This window comes from Chlamydomonas reinhardtii, chromosome 3, assembly GCF_000002595.2.
Source record: "Chlamydomonas reinhardtii strain CC-503 cw92 mt+ chromosome 3, whole genome shotgun sequence".
NCBI classification, from domain to species: Eukaryota; Viridiplantae; Chlorophyta; class Chlorophyceae; order Chlamydomonadales; family Chlamydomonadaceae; genus Chlamydomonas; species Chlamydomonas reinhardtii.
The window spans coordinates 3839305-3856273 of record NC_057006.1 but is presented as its reverse complement, the minus strand read 5'-3'; the positions used below and the strand labels follow the sequence as shown (position 1 = coordinate 3856273).

Sequence of the window (16969 nt, the reverse complement as noted above, 5' to 3'; positions counted from 1 at the left end):
CCAGTCGCTCACACTCCATTCCGCCCACCCTCGTACGATGCTTTCCTGTTGTCCATGCTGGAGAAGCGCCCGACAGCGGTATTGAGTACAACCTGTCCACACATACAATACTAGCGCAACAGCCGCATGCATTAGACGCTTCGCTGAGAGGCTGCCAAACCTGGCACCCGGTTGGTAACAAGCGCATAGGCGTAATCCGTCTCTTGCCACAAATATATCACGTCATGAGGTCATTTACTGTTCTCCTAACAGTGCTGAGCGCGTTGCTGGCCGGTGAGTTAGAAGGAGGGGAGTGCCTTGCACGCTTGCGACATCCAGGGCCTGACAATATGATAGCTTTAAACCTTAAATGGTTGCACTTCGTGTCACTTCTGTGGCGACGTGGGCGGCCTACTCGTCGTCATGTTCTCAGTGGTTGTTCGGTCAGGTTTCGTGGTCAGCCACCACATCACAGTACAGGCAGTGCTCTCTTATGCGTATATATGATGATGATGAAGCCACCTAGGGCCTGGAAAGGCTGCTGCTGACAGCTGTTCCTCCCTCCCTGTCCCTCCTCGCCAGGTACCCACGCCGTGCCTCACAAGCGGGGGCTTCCACCGCCGTTACTGCGAACCCGGCTGCCGCCCCCGTCTGCAGCGCGACAGCGCTCGCCGCCACCCTTGCCTGCTTCACAACGGCCACCTCGGCCTCTCAGGTCTCCTTCTCCTCCACCCAGGCCTTCACCGCCCCCTGTGTCCCGCTGGAAACAGCTGTCCATCACCGTTCAAGGTGGGTGGTGACGACCTCACTTGCAATCCATGCTTGCTCGCACGAGCCAGCACTCACCTGACACGTGTGAACGCTCCTGTCCTGTCTCATCCGGCACAGCTCAAGTCTCATTGTCCGCATATGATGAACGCTTATCCGCCGGCCTCTTCCGCCGCGGTTCCGTCGGCACGATCCTCCGCCTAGTGCCCACGATGCTGAGCAGCGACCCAACCAACGACATCACAGTCGGGTCCGCCAGCCTGCGGGTGCAGCTGCCAGAGGAGGTCGGGCGCGGCCAGACCGCGCTGCTGACTGGTGACATAGTTGAGGCCACTCTTGTGATTACAGTTCCGGAGGCATTGGCGCAGAAGCTTAGCAGCCTGCTGCTGATCAACGCGACTTCGCACGCGTCAGAGGCAGTGGACATCCATGACCTGCTGACGGCACTGACCAAGGCCAATGAGGGGAAGCCGCAGCCGCTGCTGCCGCCGCTCATCGAAAGCAACCAGACAGTGCCGCAAATCCCACTGGTGACGAGGATCGCGCGGGTGATGGCCGCCACTGCCAAGGGCGGCTGCAAGGTACGACCCGTGTGCGTGCGCGTGCGTGGCGGCGGCGGCGTGTGTACGTTAGTAGTGCGCTAGGCGCGTCGCATGCCTCGTGCTTTCGCGTCCCGCTTGCTTTACAGGCCAGGGGTGCGGCCGCGGGGTGCTGCCACAGCAGGCGGCGTTGCGTTGATTGACCACCCCTCAAGACTTCAACCCCTGCCCCCTCGGGCCCCGCGGCCTCCCCTGCCCCCCTCCCCCAATGCCCCGTGCCCCCGCAGTGCCTGATTCCGCTGCCTGGAAAGGGGCCCCTCAACGTTTCCTCGCTCACCTTCCTATTCAACACCCCTGCTTGCGGCCACGACGCCGGCTTCAACTCCAGTGCGGATGGGCCCGCCCTCATGCGGGCCGTGGCAAACTACATGGGCGTGTGTTCGTACAGTCACGTGGGCGCCTTCCCCGATCGTAACCTGGTCCTGGGACCCATCGATGTCGCCAACTGCAGCGACGCACAGCCCACCATGGGGCAGTACGACTTGACGCACGGCATAGACCTGGATGCGAAGCTGTACGGCATGTGGGACCTGGCCAAGGAGTGGATGAGGAAGGTGCGTGTTTGTGTGGGTGCTGTCTTTGACCGCGGTCGTGCAGGCGTGATGTGTACCGTCGGTTAGCATGGGTGCGAGTGTGGGCGAAGGCGCGCATGTGGTTGCGGGTGTGGGTGCGAGTGTGGGCGCGGGTGCGAGTGTGGGCGGGGGCGCGGGTGTGGATGTGGGTGTGGGTGTAGGTGTGGGCGCGGGGCAGCGGGGGCCGGGGGTTGTTAGCACCATTCCAATCAGGCCCATCTAGGGGTGCACATGCACGACATGTGTGAGCTGTTTGAGTGCGTGTTCATTTGCCTTATTCCTATTGGGACCCAATTTGTTGGGCTCCGGAAAGTAATCCCTACCCGCCTTTCCTCCCCGGCTCGTCCTGACCTGCAGAACCACCCCGACCTGTATGCTGAGCGGCTCCGGTTCGACCGCAAGACGCTCATGATTGCTCCGGGTGACGGCGTGTTCAGCCTGTCCAACATGGGCTGCCCCGGCAACCCCAATGTTGATGGCGTGGTATCTGACTGGTAAGCCATCCCATTCATTATTTTGTTAGCCAACTTGACCCAAGTTTGGGCTGGCGGGCTCTTAGACGCGGCCATCTGCTTGATGGGCAGAGGTGGGGGCTGTGGCATGCCCTGCTTTAAAAGGCTGCTGGTCCGGCATTCCTGGGCCGCCGGTGACGAGGCGCGCGTGACATGTCAAAGAAAGCTGAGATGGGTTGGACCACGGCTTGCTTTGAACATGGCTCTTGTCCGTCCTTGCCCTCGCTTACCCCGCCCCCCGCAGCCTCAACTGGGTGTCCCCTTCGGAGCCGTCCTCACCCGTGGCAGACGCTGCGGCACTGATCCGCTCGCACCTCATAAACAGTGGGTACATCTCCCCCGGCGCGTCCCGACTGGTCTGCGACGACGGCCCCGGCGACGGTAGCAGCAGCAGCAGCAACTGCCGTACACAGCTTCTGGGAGACCCATCAGACCCCATGGGTGCCGCGGAGCCCGTGAATGCGGCGGGCGGCGTGGTGTGCCCGGCCGCGCCGCAGTCGTACACAAGTGGCTGGGCCCGGCCCCTGCGGCAGCTGCAGGCCGATGATGTTCAGTTGGGCCTGGGTTTCACAGAGTACGAAGTGCCATCCATGCACACCGCTGAGGCAAACTTCCTGCGTGTTTCTATTGACCAGGCCGGTGTGGGCTCAGCAGCCGGCAACAGGTTATGGCCGGAGCGAGCAGTCTTCTTGTCCTATCGCGTGGCGTCTCAGACGCCGGGCGGCTACGACTCGGGTCTGCCAGCCAACCTGAGCGGCCGCGTGTGGGTGCACGAGTACAACCAGACCGCCAACGGCCTTCCTGTGGACCCCAACGCGCCGCCGGTGCTTCTGGCGTCACTGGAGGTGGAGGGGGCCGCGCTGGTCCTGCCGAATGCCTTTGGCGCGGGCGATTCGCTCCACATCCGGTTTGTGAGGAGGTCGGACACGGCCGCCGCGGTGGGGCTTTGCCGCACCACGGTCCGCGTCGAGGGCTCCCCAGACAACCTCGAGACGTGCTTCAACGGATATGATGACGATTGGTGAGCGGTTGAGTGCAACGGTGCTTTTGTTGTTGAGGCTGACGCAGAATACGGTACCGCACGACTACTTGCACTGGCAGCCGCCAACAGCAACAGCCAACGCGTAGTCATAGCTGGCAAGAGACGGGAAGAACATGCAGACCAGTGACCACCGTTTCGGCCCCTCCCCTGTTCGTCGCTCCCCACCCGCTCGCAGTGATGGCCTGGTTGATGACATGGATCCCGACTGCCAGTAATCCATTGCAAGGCCCCCTGGTGCTTCCCAGCGCCTCAGCGGTGTGCGGGTATTGCGCGAGACACGCGCTCCCTGCGCGCACATGTACGTGTGACCGGACTGCGGAAGCACGGGGACGAGGAAGTAGAGGAACGGCTTGATGCTGAGTGGCTTGAATGCTCTTTCAACCGCGCTTTTCCTGTGTGCATTGGGGCAATGGAGTACGTACGGCAATGCCGGTGGAGCCGACTGCGCCGGGTGGCAGGTCTGCAGTATGGCAGGTGTCCTGCGATGGACTCCCTTTATTACTGCGGTGTACCCGTGGGATTTTACGTGGTGTGTTGGCCTTTTGCGGTATTGGGCAGTTGCTCGATTGGCTCACGCCATGTTCGTAGCCCAGGTGCCCCGTCATCATGCCGATGATGGCGATGAAGCCTTTCCTCACTCTCTGATACAGTTCTTAAATCCCCGTGCCCACTCGCCAGGACAAGCCATCCATCTGGGTTGAGAGCATATAAAACACTACTAGTACTAGGACAATGCAACTGCGCAAGACCTGCGTTAGCGACGGAGCTGCAAAGCGTCCGTTCCTTTCCTCGTCTCTACTCTACACAGCGGCTCGTATTGTTCAAGGGCGCGCATTCTAGCATCCGAAAGCGACTGATTCTACGTACTACTGTCATCTCCATGGGAGCTCCAGCACCGCCGCCTGTATCCCATATTGTCCAAACACACAAAACACACACCACGACAGCCACCAATCTCCATCTCTGCGCGTCCAGGAGACACCTAACCCGACACCTACTTGCTGCCACTCTTGCAGCCGCCGCCGCCACCACCCGAGCTGCCGCACCCGCAGCCGCCGGCGCTGGAGCCGCCAGCCGGCCGCGGCGGCGACCGCTGCACCTGCCCGCCCGCCGCCTGCCACGCCGCCATGCCCCCGGCCGCGTTAGTCACGTGTGTGAAGCCAAACACCTTGGAAAGGCGCACCGCCGCCTGTGCCGAGCGGCGCCCGGTGGCACACACCACCACCACGGGCCGGGTCCGGTACTCATCCAGCTCACCCGCCCGCACGGCCTGTGGGAGGAAGGTGGGTGAGTGGGTGGCTGCAGCGCTCAGGGCACGAGGACGGCAGTTTGCAGCGGCCGGTGGGTGGGCGGTCTGCTTCCAGAGTGCAGCAAAAGGCGCTGTGTTGACCGTACAGGCGTTGCGGGTGCGTCCCCTTACACCCCTGCTGCCTGGTGCCAGCTATCATGTGCTCCATGCGCACACCTGCCCACGTGCCCTTGTGCCTTCCCACATGTCCGCATGCACCCCGCCACCCCATCCACCCGCCTCACCCATCCCACCTTCCCCCACCTGACCGCACCTCGCCTCACCTCGCCCCGCAGATCCTCATACCGCGCACCCACCCACGCCCCACGCCCCATCCGCCACCCCACCTGGCTGAGCTCTGGGTCCAGCGGCAGGCACACGGCCCCCGCGATGTGGCCCTCCGCCTCCCAATCCTCTCGGCTGCGCACGTCCAACACCAGTGCCACCTGACCCGTGGCCAGCCGCTCGGCCAGCTCATGAGGAGGCACCTCCTGAGAGAGGGCGTTGTGGGTTGAGCATTTGGTGAGGAGCAGTGGAACACGCGAGGGCGTGCGAGGAAGCAGGGTCGGATGCAGGAGGCGCACGGTTTTGCTGGTTTGGTTGTGGCGTACAGGCAGGACAAAGGCATGTGGGTCGGGAGCGAGGAGAGGAGCCACGGGCTGCTGGACACGCACGATGGCCAATACTCAACCACATGTCCAAGTCTCGTAGGTCGCGCCCCATCAGCCGCTCAGCTCACCCCCTCACCTGGAAGCCGCCTTCCGCGCTGTAGGCGTTGCTGGGGCCGGCGGCGGCGACCTCGCCGGCACGTGCGCCCGGCCGCACCGCGACGCCCACCTCCTCCCCGTCAGAGTCGTATCGGTAGTCGATCCACTGCGGGGACAGCCGGGGATGAACAGAAAGCCAGATACAAAGGCAGCTCAGGTTGGGCAGGTGGTGCGGTTGCTTGTCAAGTGGTAGAGGTGATATGCTGTGGGGGACGACGGGAGGCATGTAAGTCTACCGTGGCTGGTTTCGCCTAGTGCTGATAGGGTGCTGCTCACATGAGAAGTCGTGTTGCCGTATACGAGCAGGGCCCGGGCACCTACAAACCAGCGGTGCGGTTGTATGCCGCCCGTCCCTCTGTGTGAGCCTCCACCACCCCTACCCGCCGCGCTTCGCACACAGTGACACAGTTTGCAAACTGTGTCACTATGTGCACTGTGTCACTATGTTGCATGCAACCGCACGGGATTGAGATTGACTCCTCCCCGCCCCTATGTCTCTCCGGCATCCCTGTCACCGTTTGATTCGGGGGTGGCTTCGACTATCCCCCGCCTCCCCTACGCTACTCGCTCACCGCCTCCACCGTCGGCAGTACGCAGGCGTGCTGAGCGTACCGGGTGTACTCGGTTTGTCCTGTGCTGCGTCTCAGCGTCCCAAAGGTTGCATCATCCTATCCCACCCCATCCCCATCCGTTGGGCTTGGGCATGTAACCCCACCCACGGCCGGCCCCTTCACGCGGCCTCTCACCGGCTGTGACTCCAGACCGCTGCCCAGCACTGTGTCCTCCCACGACGGCGCGTACTCGGGGGCGGCGCCCGCCGCCGGCAGCTCCATCAGCTGAGAGCCAGTCTCCTGTTTCCATGAAATAAGGCAACAAGGCAGTATGTGGGTTGCAGGACTGCATCGGCCTTTCTGTGGGGCACTGCCTCTCTGTGATAACGTGGGCAAGCTGTTGCGTGTGCGCCTGGCAGGCCACGCGGTGCGCTCGGCTGTACGTGCTTCCCCCCACCCCCGCCTACAACCCGCCATCCGGCGCGCAGACACGGATCCGTTCCGGCCTCACGTCATCGCTATCGCTGCCCCATGCCACGAGATGCGTGCCGGTGAGCGGGTTCCAGTCCTTGAGCATGGTGGAGACGTCGATGGCCCGCTCAGCGTTGTGAAGGCCGTTGCCGTTCGTCATCTCGGCGACACGGGCGACGACGGGGCGACGGCATATGCTGACAAGTCTGCGTGGGTGCACTGGGCCCACAGCGCTCATTCCTGCCGAGGGGCTGGCCTTGAATCGCAGAGAGGAAGACGCCATTCTGTTGCTTCTCCTGCTTCTGGTCTTTATATGGTTTCGGGTACGTTATCAGCTCACAAGAAGATGACGGGACTGTCTCCGAAAACAATTGAGCGAAGACGGGGCAAAAAGAGGCAAACCAAGCCTTTTCAACGATCGGCAACGATCAGCATGGGGACTTTCCCCCCGCATCAATCCGGCCGACGCCGCTTGCTCTACTGTGTTCAATTATCCACGTATAAGCTTCATGGCTGCACCGGCGGCACGATCCCGAAGATCGTGTTTGCTTGCACTGCGATTCCGGAAGCGCGAACGTCGACCAACGTTGAGTCCCGTCTCGCATTTGCACTTATGTCATGTTCATCACATGATATCGTGTACCGACAGCATCCGCGTAACACTGCCTGTCTCGCGGAAGCCCTGCCCTCCAGCCAGCTCCCTCAATGGCAGGGCTGCACATAATTTTGTGTACGGTAGTCTGGAGCCTACCTCGAGCCTCAGCAGCATCTGAGCCGTCATGATATCGACATATCGGGGGGAGGATAGCGAGGCAGGGAATGCCAGGTGAGGCTGCCGCCCACCCCTGACCCCACGCCCTAACCTTGGCCCTGACCCGTCCTGACCTGACGACGGCCGCCATCTGGCCAGGCGGGACTGTTGGCCAATGCTGGCGCTGGTGCTTCTATTCTTGAGTGAGCTGCCGGGTGGGATGAAGGCTTGCGTTGTCACAGACCGCGGGCAGTCACAGGGAGGCGTGTGCCCGGGACGGCCCAGGCCTGCTGGGCGCAGCGGCGGGACAGGGCTGTGTCAGGGACTCAGGGTGTGATGTGATTAGGTCCTTAGGTCTACTAATAATACACCGTGCGCACATGTGTAAGGCTCTGATGTGGTGATGGATTCGGCCGGTCTGTATGTGAGTCTGTGTGGACGAATGGTAGATGTGGTGAAGCAGGCTGAGCACGACCCGCCGCACACAAGGGATCGGCCGAAATCAATGCGTGAATGCGTGTTTATGCTGAAGATTGTTCCAAAACCTTTCGTGACACATTGACACTTGTGTGAGACATCTCCATTTGCGGGGAAATGAATCGGAATGCAGAGGCCAGTGAGGTTGACCGAGGCGGTTGCCACGCAGTGGCACCGGCGCAACCAGCGACGAGCGACGTTTGAACGTTGGTGGCGGCGACAACTGGTGCTATGCCCGAATTTGCTATGTGTCGAATGCTGCAGAAGTACAATACACCCTTCGGTGGCCACCTGCAAAAGTGCGGCAAGGGAAGAGGCAGCCCCGGAAGGGGGTTGGGCAGGGGGTTGGGCTGTGCCATGCGGCCATGGAAGTACACACACGCGAGGTCCAGCAGCGCAAGCAGGGCGAAGAGTCTTGCAGTTCAGACGTTTCATACTTGTTGCGTTCTCAGTTAACTCACGAAGCTTTAGCCATCCTGTGCGCTCTTTAAACCAGTGCAAAAATGCGTCAACTAAAGCACCACGAGCAAAAGCTATTGAAGAAAGTCGATTTCTTGAGATGGAAGAGCGACGACAATGTTCGCGAGCTGCAGGTGCGAGGAGAATTGGCGCGGGCGGCGGGCGACGTTTCGCGGACGAGCGGCCAGGAGCTTCGAAGGCTAAAGATGAGAAGGAAGTATGTCGTTGGTTCACCAATTTGTAACTTTGCTCGGGCTTGTCTTCGCGTGCGCAGGTGATGCGGCGATACCACATCCAGGACCGCGACGACTATAAGAAGTACAACAAGATTAGCGGTATGGTCACAAAGCTGACCAGCATGCTGAAGCAGCTGGATGCGAAGGACCCGGCGCGCGTGGAGCTCACGGACCAGCTCCTGGAGAAGTGAGTCGTGCTTCGGGGCGCAGGGCCCCCCCGCAGGCCCCGCGTTTGCATCCACCAGCCGCGCCCGGACCTCACACCACAGCGAGCGTCACTGCTCACACCAGTCTACTCTCACCGCATGTGCAGGCTGCACGCCATGGGTATCATCCCCACCAAGAAGAGCCTGGTGCAGTGCGACAAGCTGCCCACCGCCTCGTTCTGCCGGCGGCGGCTGGCGGTGGTGATGGTGCGACTCAAGATGGCGGAAACGCTGCGCGAGGCGGCCACCTTCATCGAGCAGGTGCGAGGCATTCAGGTTTGGGGAGGGTGAAGGTAGATGCAGCCATGGAGGTTGGCGGCCGGGGAAGAAGTGCGCACTGGGTATGTGGGCTTGAGGCCAGCGGAGGTGGATGGGAGTGCGACGGCAGGAAGCATGGGCCTTGTGGCACGGTGGTTGAAAGTGCGAGGAATGCATGGCGGCTGCCATCTAAAGGGCTCAGGGCTTGGGTGAGTTGTGCGGGGACCAGCAGCTGGTGCGCATCCTACTACGTGCCGCACTCCCACCGCACCCCGCCACATGTTATCCGACCATCCACTTCCACGAACCTGTTCCACATCCCCCAGCCCCACCTTTACCTCCTGCACCCTAACCCCCTAACCCACGCACGTGCTCACGCAGGGCCACGTGCGCGTGGGGCCCGACACGGTGACGGACCCGGCCTTCCACGTGACCCGCAACATGGAGGACTTTGTGACCTGGGTGGACACAAGCAAGGTCAAGCGCAAGGTGCTCAAGTACAACGACAAGCTGGATGACTACGACCTGCTCATGTAGGATAGTTGATATTATTGAGTTTGAACCTGTGCTTGGAATGTTAAGTACGAATGACGTTATACGGATATGATACGGGACGTGGGCCTGGTGGCGAAACTTGCAGGGAGGCTTGGGAGCCACCCCTGTTGAGAGCTGTGCATTATCATGACATGTTTGAGCACTGCTCGCTATAAGTGACTGCGTATGTGTGTGGCTCATGGCAGCTACAGAATGTCAGGCTGGGGTCGCGCAACCGGAAGGTATTCACGGCTGGGGCTCTCACGTTAGGGCGGCGTTTGTGTGCGTCTTCCCCCTTATGTCAGCGTTTGTTGTGCGCGGCTTTGTATTGAGGGAGTCTTGCTTATGATTGTTCGCCAGTTGGGGGCTTTAAGCAGGCCTTCGGTCGCAGGTTCGGGTGTTCGGCTCCGGGAGTGACCTGACCAGTCGCCGACACGACGCCGGCCCCGACGTCGTGTCAGTTTGTACGGTAGTGCATGATGCTGCTCAGCGCACTCGAAATGAATATAGTGCACGGTGTTGGACCGATGTATACTTTATAAGGACCGTGCCTTGCATCATCAGATTGAGACTGGCTTGTAAACGCTGAGTACACACAAAAGCTTGCAATTTCAGGGCCTCCGAACGGATAGCATACTGACGCAGTGATGCTGCTCAGATCCACTATTCACATAGCGATATGCTTGCTGGTGCCGCTTGGTAAGATTTGTGAAGCGCTCGCGACTAAGGATGGACGGCATGGCCGTGAAAGTGCTACTAGTCATGTCCGCCGTTTTGCCACCCGTTGAAACATGTGTTGACTATCATGATATAACAGTGTAACACTTGTGCACTCCGACTGTGACCTGCCAGGTTCTGCGGCTGTTGAATGGCAGCAGAGATGGCAAGAGGAGTTCGACCCGTGTGTGGAGTCTACCAGCGACTGCGTCAACGGCTTGCGCACGAGCATCTGGAATTTCGAGGTTGGGGATGGAACCCGCTACGGCCCCAACACTATCGGTGAGTTGGGCACGAACGGGCAGGGTGTGGCAAGCTAGCACAGCACCCTGGCGCACCAAGTCATATCACCCTTGCGAGTCGCTGCCACCTTTGAACCCAGTTGCCCTCTTTCCCCACATCCTGTGCATGCACAACTTGGGTGCCGCGCCAAAACCCAACAATCGCACATTCCCACGCCCACCGCCTACCGGGCGACTGCAGGCTGGGGCAACGGCGAGGCACAGTGCTACACACGCGACCGAAAGAATGTGCGTGCCGTAAAGCAGGCGGGCGGCATCTCCGGTGTTCTCGTGATTGAGGCCCACTTCTCCAAACTGGGATTCCCCTGCACCGCCAACACCTCGTCGGCTGTTGACGCGATAGCAGCTGCTGGTGGCGCTGGCGGCGCCAAGACAGCCCCTGCTTCCTTCAGTGATGCACCCGCCACGCGATACTGGAGCAGCGGCCGAATCACCACGCGCAACAAGGCGGCGTTCATGTGGTCGAACGCATCTTCCGCGGTCAAGGTGGAGGCGATGATCAAGTTCCCACAGGGTAGGACGACTGGGCGCGTGTGTCAACTGTGCGCGCGCTCGGTGTGTGCCTTGCCACAAGCGCGGGTGGCCCATTGGGGGGCCCTGCTTGGGCACCGCGCCACCGCTGTGCTGCTGCCGCCATTCCTTCCTGTATTTCAGTGCGTGTGCGAGCGCTAATAGGCATAAGCATATTGGAAATCGTTGTTGTGATCCTGTGGTTCAGTGCGAGAATGCGGTTGCGGCATAACAACTAACAGCATCGGCCTTGCTCGCTCTTGTTCTGTCGCCTGTCCAGAGCTGGGCTCCTGGGCTGCGTTTTGGATGCTACCCGACACGCCGCGGGACGACTGCCTGGCGTGCGGCGCGTACGGCAACGGCTGGTGCACGTCGGGTGAGCATCCTGTGTGTGTGTGTGTGTGTGTGTGTGTGTGTGTGTGTGTATGTGTGTGTGTACACGCAGTGGGCCTATGGCCGTAGATACCTGGCTCGGCTGCGTAGCTTAAGAGGGCCTGGGAGCGGCTGCAGCTGCATGGGATCGAGACACGTGCGCTGCTGGGCGACGCCTGTAGCTACATCGCAGCCGTAAGGTAGATGCAGACAAAGCCCTCCATTGACTGGGGCTCTGTATCCACCTACCTCCGCCCCTGGGCTCTCCTCCTACAGGCGAGATCGACATTGCGGAGACACGCAACCGGGACGCCCGCATCCGCTCCACCCTACACTACGGCGGCCTCAAGGACAGCCCCTGGCTGGACTGCAAGTTCTCGCCAGGTGTGTGTGTGTGTGTTTGTGTGTGTGTGTGTGTGTGTGTGTGTGTGTGTGTGTGTGTGTGTGTGTGTGTGTGCGCGTGTGCGTGTGCGTGTGCGTGTGTGTGTGTGTGTGTGTGTGTGTTTGTGTGTGTGTGCGTGTGTGTGTGTGTGTGTGAGCGTACATGGTTTAGGCCTGGGTACCTGGCGGTGCTGCACGCCGGGCGCCGGCCTAACGGAGCGGGCCGGCCCGCTTGTCATTGTCTGCATGTCCCCTCCCCTTTCTCATGGGATGGCGGAAACTCCCCCACCCCCATCCCCCACACCAAACACACACTCCCTCCCACCCACCCACCCATGCAGCCGACTACACGGACACGGCCGGGCGGCTGTCGTACTGGACGCGCGTCAGCGCCGTGTGGGCTGCCGATGGCATCGCCTTCGCCGTCAACGACACGGTCGTACAGTCCATCCCCGCGGCCTCGTGGTACACGGGCGCCGTGCCCGACAAGGCCGCCCGCCCCGCCGCGCCCTTCGACCAGCCCTTCCACCTGCTGCTCAACCTGGCGGTGGGCGGCGGCTTCCCGGCGGCGCAGTTCTACCCGGGCGGCGGCGGCTCGCTGGTGACGGACACGCGGCGGGCGCCGTACCGCCTGTGGGTGGACTGGGTGCGGGTGTACGACCAGGTGCCCGTGGCGGCGGCAGCAGCGTGATGGATGGAGCCGTAAAGGGGGTAGTCGATTGGAGGGAGGTAGGGCCAGGGGTTTTGGGGGAGCACTACTGGAGCAGCCGGTGTTGTGTGGAACGCGCGAGTGTGCCAAGTAAACCGTCGATACCATGGCACCAAGTGTGGAATTGTCGAGCACTCAAGTCGTCTGCGGGTGTGGACTGTGGAGCGGTTTGGCTATGAGCTTCACGTAGGCTGTCAGGACGAAGTAAGCAAGGCGGTGGCAAGTCTGTCCGGTCTGCTCCCTAGCACTTGGATTGACACAGCATGCGCGCGTCAAGTCAGGCGTCCGTGTTACAGTGATGGGCACTTCAAGTAGAGGAATTTCAGCTATCGCAGCCTTTGCCGGCGCATGTTCCGTCGGCATGAATTGATCACTGAACGTGTGCAGATCTGCAGATCTTGTGGTGGCATCAGTGCTCTCAGTCGCTCAGGGCTCAACGCCTACCGCATGCTTGCCATGCATGTCATACACTTCGGGTTCAAGCGGGGGTCGCCGGCACATTGGCCTACCTACGACTCTAAAGTCAGTCCACGCAGCCCAAGAACGATGAAAGCAAAACTCTTGCGCGCGCACACTCCGTCTAGTTCTGACTCTGCCTGTCGTGCATTTATTACTCGTTCACTACGTCTCGGTCCCGAAACGCACTCGGGTACTGATAGCACTGCACTCTCCACCGCGGCGGGGTAATCATACGCCACCGCCAGGGCTGCGAGCGGCAGAAGGATGCACCCCGAAATCTTGATGAACCCTCAATCACTTTCCCGTGCCCTGCCCAGTCACAATCGCATCATGTCGGCCGACCGCTACACAGACATCTGAAACACACACGGCACACCAGCAAAACCCAGTCGACACACTGCGCCACCATGCAGTAACAGCCTCGTGTTCTTGACTGCATTACGTGTGTCTGTTCCCTCCCCTTCGACTCGATGTCAGTCGAAAGGTATGGTTACGGCCAGTCATTATGATCAGTACATGGACTAGTAGTACAAGACGTAGCGTCCCGGCCCCACGCAAGCAGGCGCCGATGCCCAAGCGCCGATGATAATATGCGTCACCATCCGGGTTCACACAGTACTGCGAGATGCATCCCTAGCTGCCCGGATGTCCGACAAACTTGTGCGCCCCAACATGTTGACCGCATGCCTCCACCTGACGGCATCACCTGCATCTCCATGCCTCCTGACCTCCGGCCTGGTGGGGGCTGTACCAACACGCCCACCCACAGGCCGTCTACCGCTGCCCCGCCTGCTGCTCCTCCTCCTCGAACGCCAGCTGCTTGCCCTCCGCCACCGCAATGGCCTCCCGGATGGCGATGGCCCACTCGCAGCACTCCTCCACACTCGCCGCCTGGCAGCACAGCAGGGCAAACGCGAACATAGCAAGCGCGACACGTTCAGGCAGGTAAGCCAACGGATACATGCGCAGAGACGTGCTTACGCAGGAATGCTCGTCGGTTGGTGCCAGGTGGGCAGAAGGACGTCAACGCCGGTGCGTGCGGCTACAAGCACTGCCACGTGTCAACACACACACACACATACACACACACACACACACACACACACACACACACACACACACACACACACACACACACACACACACACACACACACACACACACACACACACACACACACACGCGCGCGCGCACCTGGAAGGACAGACGGCGGCCGCGGATGCCGCCCAACCAGCCGCCGCCCTTGGCTGTCTCGATGATGTTGAAGCGTGGTGCCTGCATGCGTGTGTGGCAGCCAGGTCGCCGTCACGTGCCGACAAGGCCGCCGTACGGTGATAACAGCCGATGCACTGCCACGCACCGCATCGGCACACGCCAGCAAAGGCCACACAGCCTGTCCTGTCCCACATTGCCTGGGCCTCCGGCACCACGCTGCCCCCTCTCCCTCCCTGGCCCCGCCCCCTCCCTGGCCCCTTCCCGGGTTCCCATTGCTCGCATGGATGGCTGCCCCCTCCCTGGCCCCTTCCCGGCCCCCACCTTGCCCGCCTCGAAGGCGCACCGGGCCAGCGCCAGTCCGTCCAGCGGCCGCACCTCCTCCGCCTTGGGGAACCAATGCAGGTAGCCTGTGGCGGCCGCGGCCAGGGTGGGGCGTTGCGAGCTTGAGGTGATGGCTGAGGAGGCGCGTGATCGCGTGTGGTAATGTGGTGGTGGTGGTGGAGAGAGCGGGCCAACGAGCAGCCAAGCGAAGCGCAAATGGAGTACTGGTGCGGGCGACAGCACATCTACCGTATTTGTATTCTCCTCGCGCCCATCCAATCTCGGCCCCCTCCCCACCCACCCACCTGCCCGTGTGAGCACGAAGTGGCACTTGCGCCAGCGCTCCGTGGCCGGCTCCCACACCTGCAGCCCACCGCCGCAGCCGCAGCCGCGAGAGTGCAGGAGGCAGCCTTAGTAATGAGCCGACAAGGTGCCGCCCAGCTGCTTGCTGCCACGACCAAAACACGTGCATGGCTACCCCGTTGCTCCCACCCGGTGCTCAGCTCCCGACAACCGCATGTGTCCCTGCGCCTGCCCCGCCCCGCCTTCTTTCCCCTTCCCCCCCCTTCGGACCATAATCATTGGGCTCGGGCATATCAACCCCCCCCTCTTACTCCTGCTGTCTACCCTGCTACACGCCTTTGTACCATCTCTGCACCCGCCCCCCCGCCCGCCCTGCGCACCTGCAGGTCCCCCTGGCGGCTGATCTCCGGCGAGCAGAACAGCTCGTGGCACACGGACTGCAGGCTCTCGGCCTGCCGCGCGCCCAGCCCCTGCGCGGTGCGTGTGGCTGTGGCGGCCATGTCGCGCAGGGTGCTCAGCTTCACCTCGGGCTGGATGGCCTGCAGCACGTCCTGTGGGCGGGGAAGAGGGGGAGGGATGGGGGAGGGAGGTGGTGTTCTGAGTTTGCAGCACGGGTGGCTGGGTGGCTGGCAAGGGGCTGTCCAGTCGGCACTGCGAAGGAGGAACAGGGGCCGGGGCAGCAGGGGCAGCAGAGGCAGCAGGGGCAGCAGGGGCAGCAGGGGCAGCAGGGGTAGCAGGGGCAGCTGCAGCAGGGACAGAAAGTCCTACCCCGCCATTCGCCGTCGGTCTCGGTGCCCCCAACGGCATCCCACCACCACCCCTGCCCTGCCCTGCCCTCTCCCCCTCCCCTCCCTCCTCCTCGCTGCCCCTCCCCCTCCCTCACGTTCATGTTGTGCAGGTCATGCTGCAGCGGCAGCAGCGCCGCCCGGTAGCTGTCCACTGCACTGGTCATGGCCGCCTTCACCAGCTCCAGCCGCTGCTGCTCCAGGTCGGTCACCTGCAGGGCGGCGGGAGGGGAGGAGGGAGGGGGAGGTGGAGGGGGAAGAGGAGGCGGGTTGGCAGGTGGGAGGGGGAAGAGGAGGAGTAGCAAGATGGAGAGTTTAAAAGGGTTGGGGAAGGTTGGAGTGGGTGAGGGATGGAGGTAGGGATGGTGCGGCCCTGTTCGATATGCAACATACGCCGTCCTTGACACCAGATGTTTCGGGTCCTGGGGGCCCAGTCAGGACTTGAAAGAAGCCCAGCCCCCTCCCTCCCATCTCACCCCCCCCCCCGCCCACCTGCTGGAAGCCCTTCCTCAGCGCCGCCCGCTCCCGGTCCTGCCACGTCTGCAGCGCCTGCTGCTCCAGCACCAGCCGCCCCTCGCTGGCCCACGGGTCGGCCTCGGGCGCCCGCGTGGGCCGCCCCGCGCCGCGGTCCGCCAGCACGCCCTCCAGCCCGCGGCAGGCGGAGCCGTGGTCCGCCAGGGCCGCCTGCAGCTGCCTGGGGTCGGGTGGGTGGAGGTTCCGTGTGTGTGTGGGGTGGGGGGGGGGGTGGGAGTGGCGGTTGGGAAGGAATGGAGGGCTGGGGGGGTGGGCGCGCCAGCGGCAGGCTGTCAGGCCGGATGCTGGGGGTGGCGGTGGAGGTGGAGGGAGCAGGAAACGGCACGGCAGCACACAGATGCCACATGCGTGTTGGCCGCCCCCTGGTTGCCCCTTTCCATACTTAGGATTGCTTGCCTGTGCCCATGCCCTTGACCACGCCATGGCCCCGCCTCCCGCCCACACCCACACCCGTGCCCACACCCCATGCCCACACCAACCACCCCGCCCCGGACACGCACTTGCGTATGGTGTCTATGTGTCGCTGCGCGGTGGCCGCCTCCGTCGACACCTCCCGCGCCGCCGCCCGGTAGCGCCCCAGCAGCGCCGCCACCTCCTTGGACAGACCCGTCAGCGTGCTGTGCAGCGGCCTGAAGGGGGGCGGCGTGCGTTGACGAGTCAGGAAAGCAAGGGAACGATTTGCGATATGCAGGGCGCCAGGCGCTGAGACTGGCCAAACCCATGCTTCACTCTGCTCCCCTCCCTCACTTTGACACAGAACACCGGCACATGTCCAAAGCCCATAGCAGTACGCACGTACTGGTTCTCACACCTCAACATGCACCCTCCCCTCCCCTCCCCTCCCCTCCCCTCCCCTCCCCTCCCCTCCCCTCCCCTCCCCTCCCCTCCCCC

The 16969-nt window shown here is 62.3% G+C and overlaps 5 protein-coding genes across 5 annotated transcripts in view; 3 read left to right on the top strand and 2 right to left on the bottom strand.

The window, feature by feature from the left end:
* Window positions 1-110: 110 nt before the first annotated feature.
* CHLRE_03g170850v5 (uncharacterized protein) lies at window positions 111-3615 on the top strand. The gene is made up of 6 exons (XM_043060873.1): window positions 111-273; window positions 562-768; window positions 868-1328; window positions 1574-1900; window positions 2276-2412; window positions 2675-3615. Exons 1-6 carry the CDS (start codon window positions 225-227, stop codon window positions 3453-3455), a joined length of 1962 nt encoding a protein of 653 aa, XP_042926002.1. The 5' UTR covers window positions 111-224; the 3' UTR covers window positions 3456-3615.
* A 2-nt stretch (window positions 3616-3617) lies between these two features.
* On the bottom strand, window positions 3618-6909 carry CHLRE_03g170800v5 (uncharacterized protein). The gene is made up of 5 exons (XM_001703432.2): window positions 6590-6909; window positions 6274-6378; window positions 5508-5633; window positions 5108-5251; window positions 3618-4742 (listed from the first exon to the last, which is right to left on the bottom strand). Exons 1-5 carry the CDS (start codon window positions 6830-6832, stop codon window positions 4467-4469), a joined length of 894 nt encoding a protein of 297 aa, XP_001703484.1. The 5' UTR covers window positions 6833-6909; the 3' UTR covers window positions 3618-4466.
* Window positions 6910-8204: 1295 nt separating this feature from the next.
* CHLRE_03g170750v5 (uncharacterized protein) lies at window positions 8205-9965 on the top strand. Its single transcript, XM_001703265.2, has 4 exons — window positions 8205-8370; window positions 8511-8659; window positions 8786-8939; window positions 9318-9965. The coding sequence occupies exons 1-4, from the start codon at window positions 8281-8283 to the stop codon at window positions 9471-9473; spliced, it is 549 nt and encodes a 182-aa protein (XP_001703317.1). The 5' UTR covers window positions 8205-8280; the 3' UTR covers window positions 9474-9965.
* A 54-nt stretch (window positions 9966-10019) lies between these two features.
* Window positions 10020-13595, top strand: CHLRE_03g170700v5 (uncharacterized protein). The gene is made up of 6 exons (XM_001703266.2): window positions 10020-10169; window positions 10323-10469; window positions 10671-11003; window positions 11280-11375; window positions 11648-11755; window positions 12094-13595. Exons 1-6 carry the CDS (start codon window positions 10118-10120, stop codon window positions 12441-12443), a joined length of 1086 nt encoding a protein of 361 aa, XP_001703318.1. The 5' UTR covers window positions 10020-10117; the 3' UTR covers window positions 12444-13595.
* Window positions 13596-13597: 2 nt separating this feature from the next.
* CHLRE_03g170650v5 (uncharacterized protein) overlaps window positions 13598-16969 on the bottom strand; it is a 5722-nt gene continuing 2350 nt past the window's right edge. Inside the window, exons 6-13 of the mRNA XM_043060872.1 lie at window positions 16579-16707; window positions 16037-16238; window positions 15643-15756; window positions 15140-15310; window positions 14762-14819; window positions 14457-14542; window positions 14115-14195; window positions 13598-13811 (exon numbers count right to left, since the gene is read on the bottom strand). Of these exons, the coding sequence (XP_042926001.1) occupies window positions 13695-13811; window positions 14115-14195; window positions 14457-14542; window positions 14762-14819; window positions 15140-15310; window positions 15643-15756; window positions 16037-16238; window positions 16579-16707 (958 nt within the window). The 3' untranslated portion in view covers window positions 13598-13694. The remainder of the gene's footprint in view (window positions 13812-14114; window positions 14196-14456; window positions 14543-14761; window positions 14820-15139; window positions 15311-15642; window positions 15757-16036; window positions 16239-16578; window positions 16708-16969) is intronic.

Excerpts from the sequence above, each read along its gene's own strand:
- CHLRE_03g170800v5 (XM_001703432.2), bottom strand. The coding sequence starts at position 6,832 with ATGGCGTCTTCCTCTCTGCGATTCAAGGCCAGCCCCTCGGCAGGAATG. Across the intron at positions 6,379-6,589 it reads GGGGCAGCGATAGCGATGAC|GAGACTGGCTCTCAGCTGAT; the intron begins GTGAGGCCGGAA and ends TCATGGAAACAG. Across the intron at positions 4,743-5,107 it reads TGGACCCAGAGCTCAGCCAG|GCCGTGCGGGCGGGTGAGCT; the intron begins GTGGGGTGGCGG and ends TTCCTCCCACAG.
- CHLRE_03g170750v5 (XM_001703265.2), top strand. The coding sequence starts at position 8,281 with ATGCGTCAACTAAAGCACCACGAGCAAAAGCTATTGAAGAAAGTCGAT. Across the intron at positions 8,371-8,510 it reads ACAATGTTCGCGAGCTGCAG|GTGATGCGGCGATACCACAT; the intron begins GTGCGAGGAGAA and ends TCGCGTGCGCAG. Across the intron at positions 8,940-9,317 it reads CGGCCACCTTCATCGAGCAG|GGCCACGTGCGCGTGGGGCC; the intron begins GTGCGAGGCATT and ends GTGCTCACGCAG.
- CHLRE_03g170700v5 (XM_001703266.2), top strand. The coding sequence starts at position 10,118 with ATGCTGCTCAGATCCACTATTCACATAGCGATATGCTTGCTGGTGCCG. Across the intron at positions 10,170-10,322 it reads ATGCTTGCTGGTGCCGCTTG|GTTCTGCGGCTGTTGAATGG; the intron begins GTAAGATTTGTG and ends GTGACCTGCCAG. Across the intron at positions 10,470-10,670 it reads CTACGGCCCCAACACTATCG|GCTGGGGCAACGGCGAGGCA; the intron begins GTGAGTTGGGCA and ends GGGCGACTGCAG.
- CHLRE_03g170850v5 (XM_043060873.1), top strand. The coding sequence starts at position 225 with ATGAGGTCATTTACTGTTCTCCTAACAGTGCTGAGCGCGTTGCTGGCC. Across the intron at positions 769-867 it reads GCTGTCCATCACCGTTCAAG|CTCAAGTCTCATTGTCCGCA; the intron begins GTGGGTGGTGAC and ends CATCCGGCACAG. Across the intron at positions 1,901-2,275 it reads CCAAGGAGTGGATGAGGAAG|AACCACCCCGACCTGTATGC; the intron begins GTGCGTGTTTGT and ends CCTGACCTGCAG.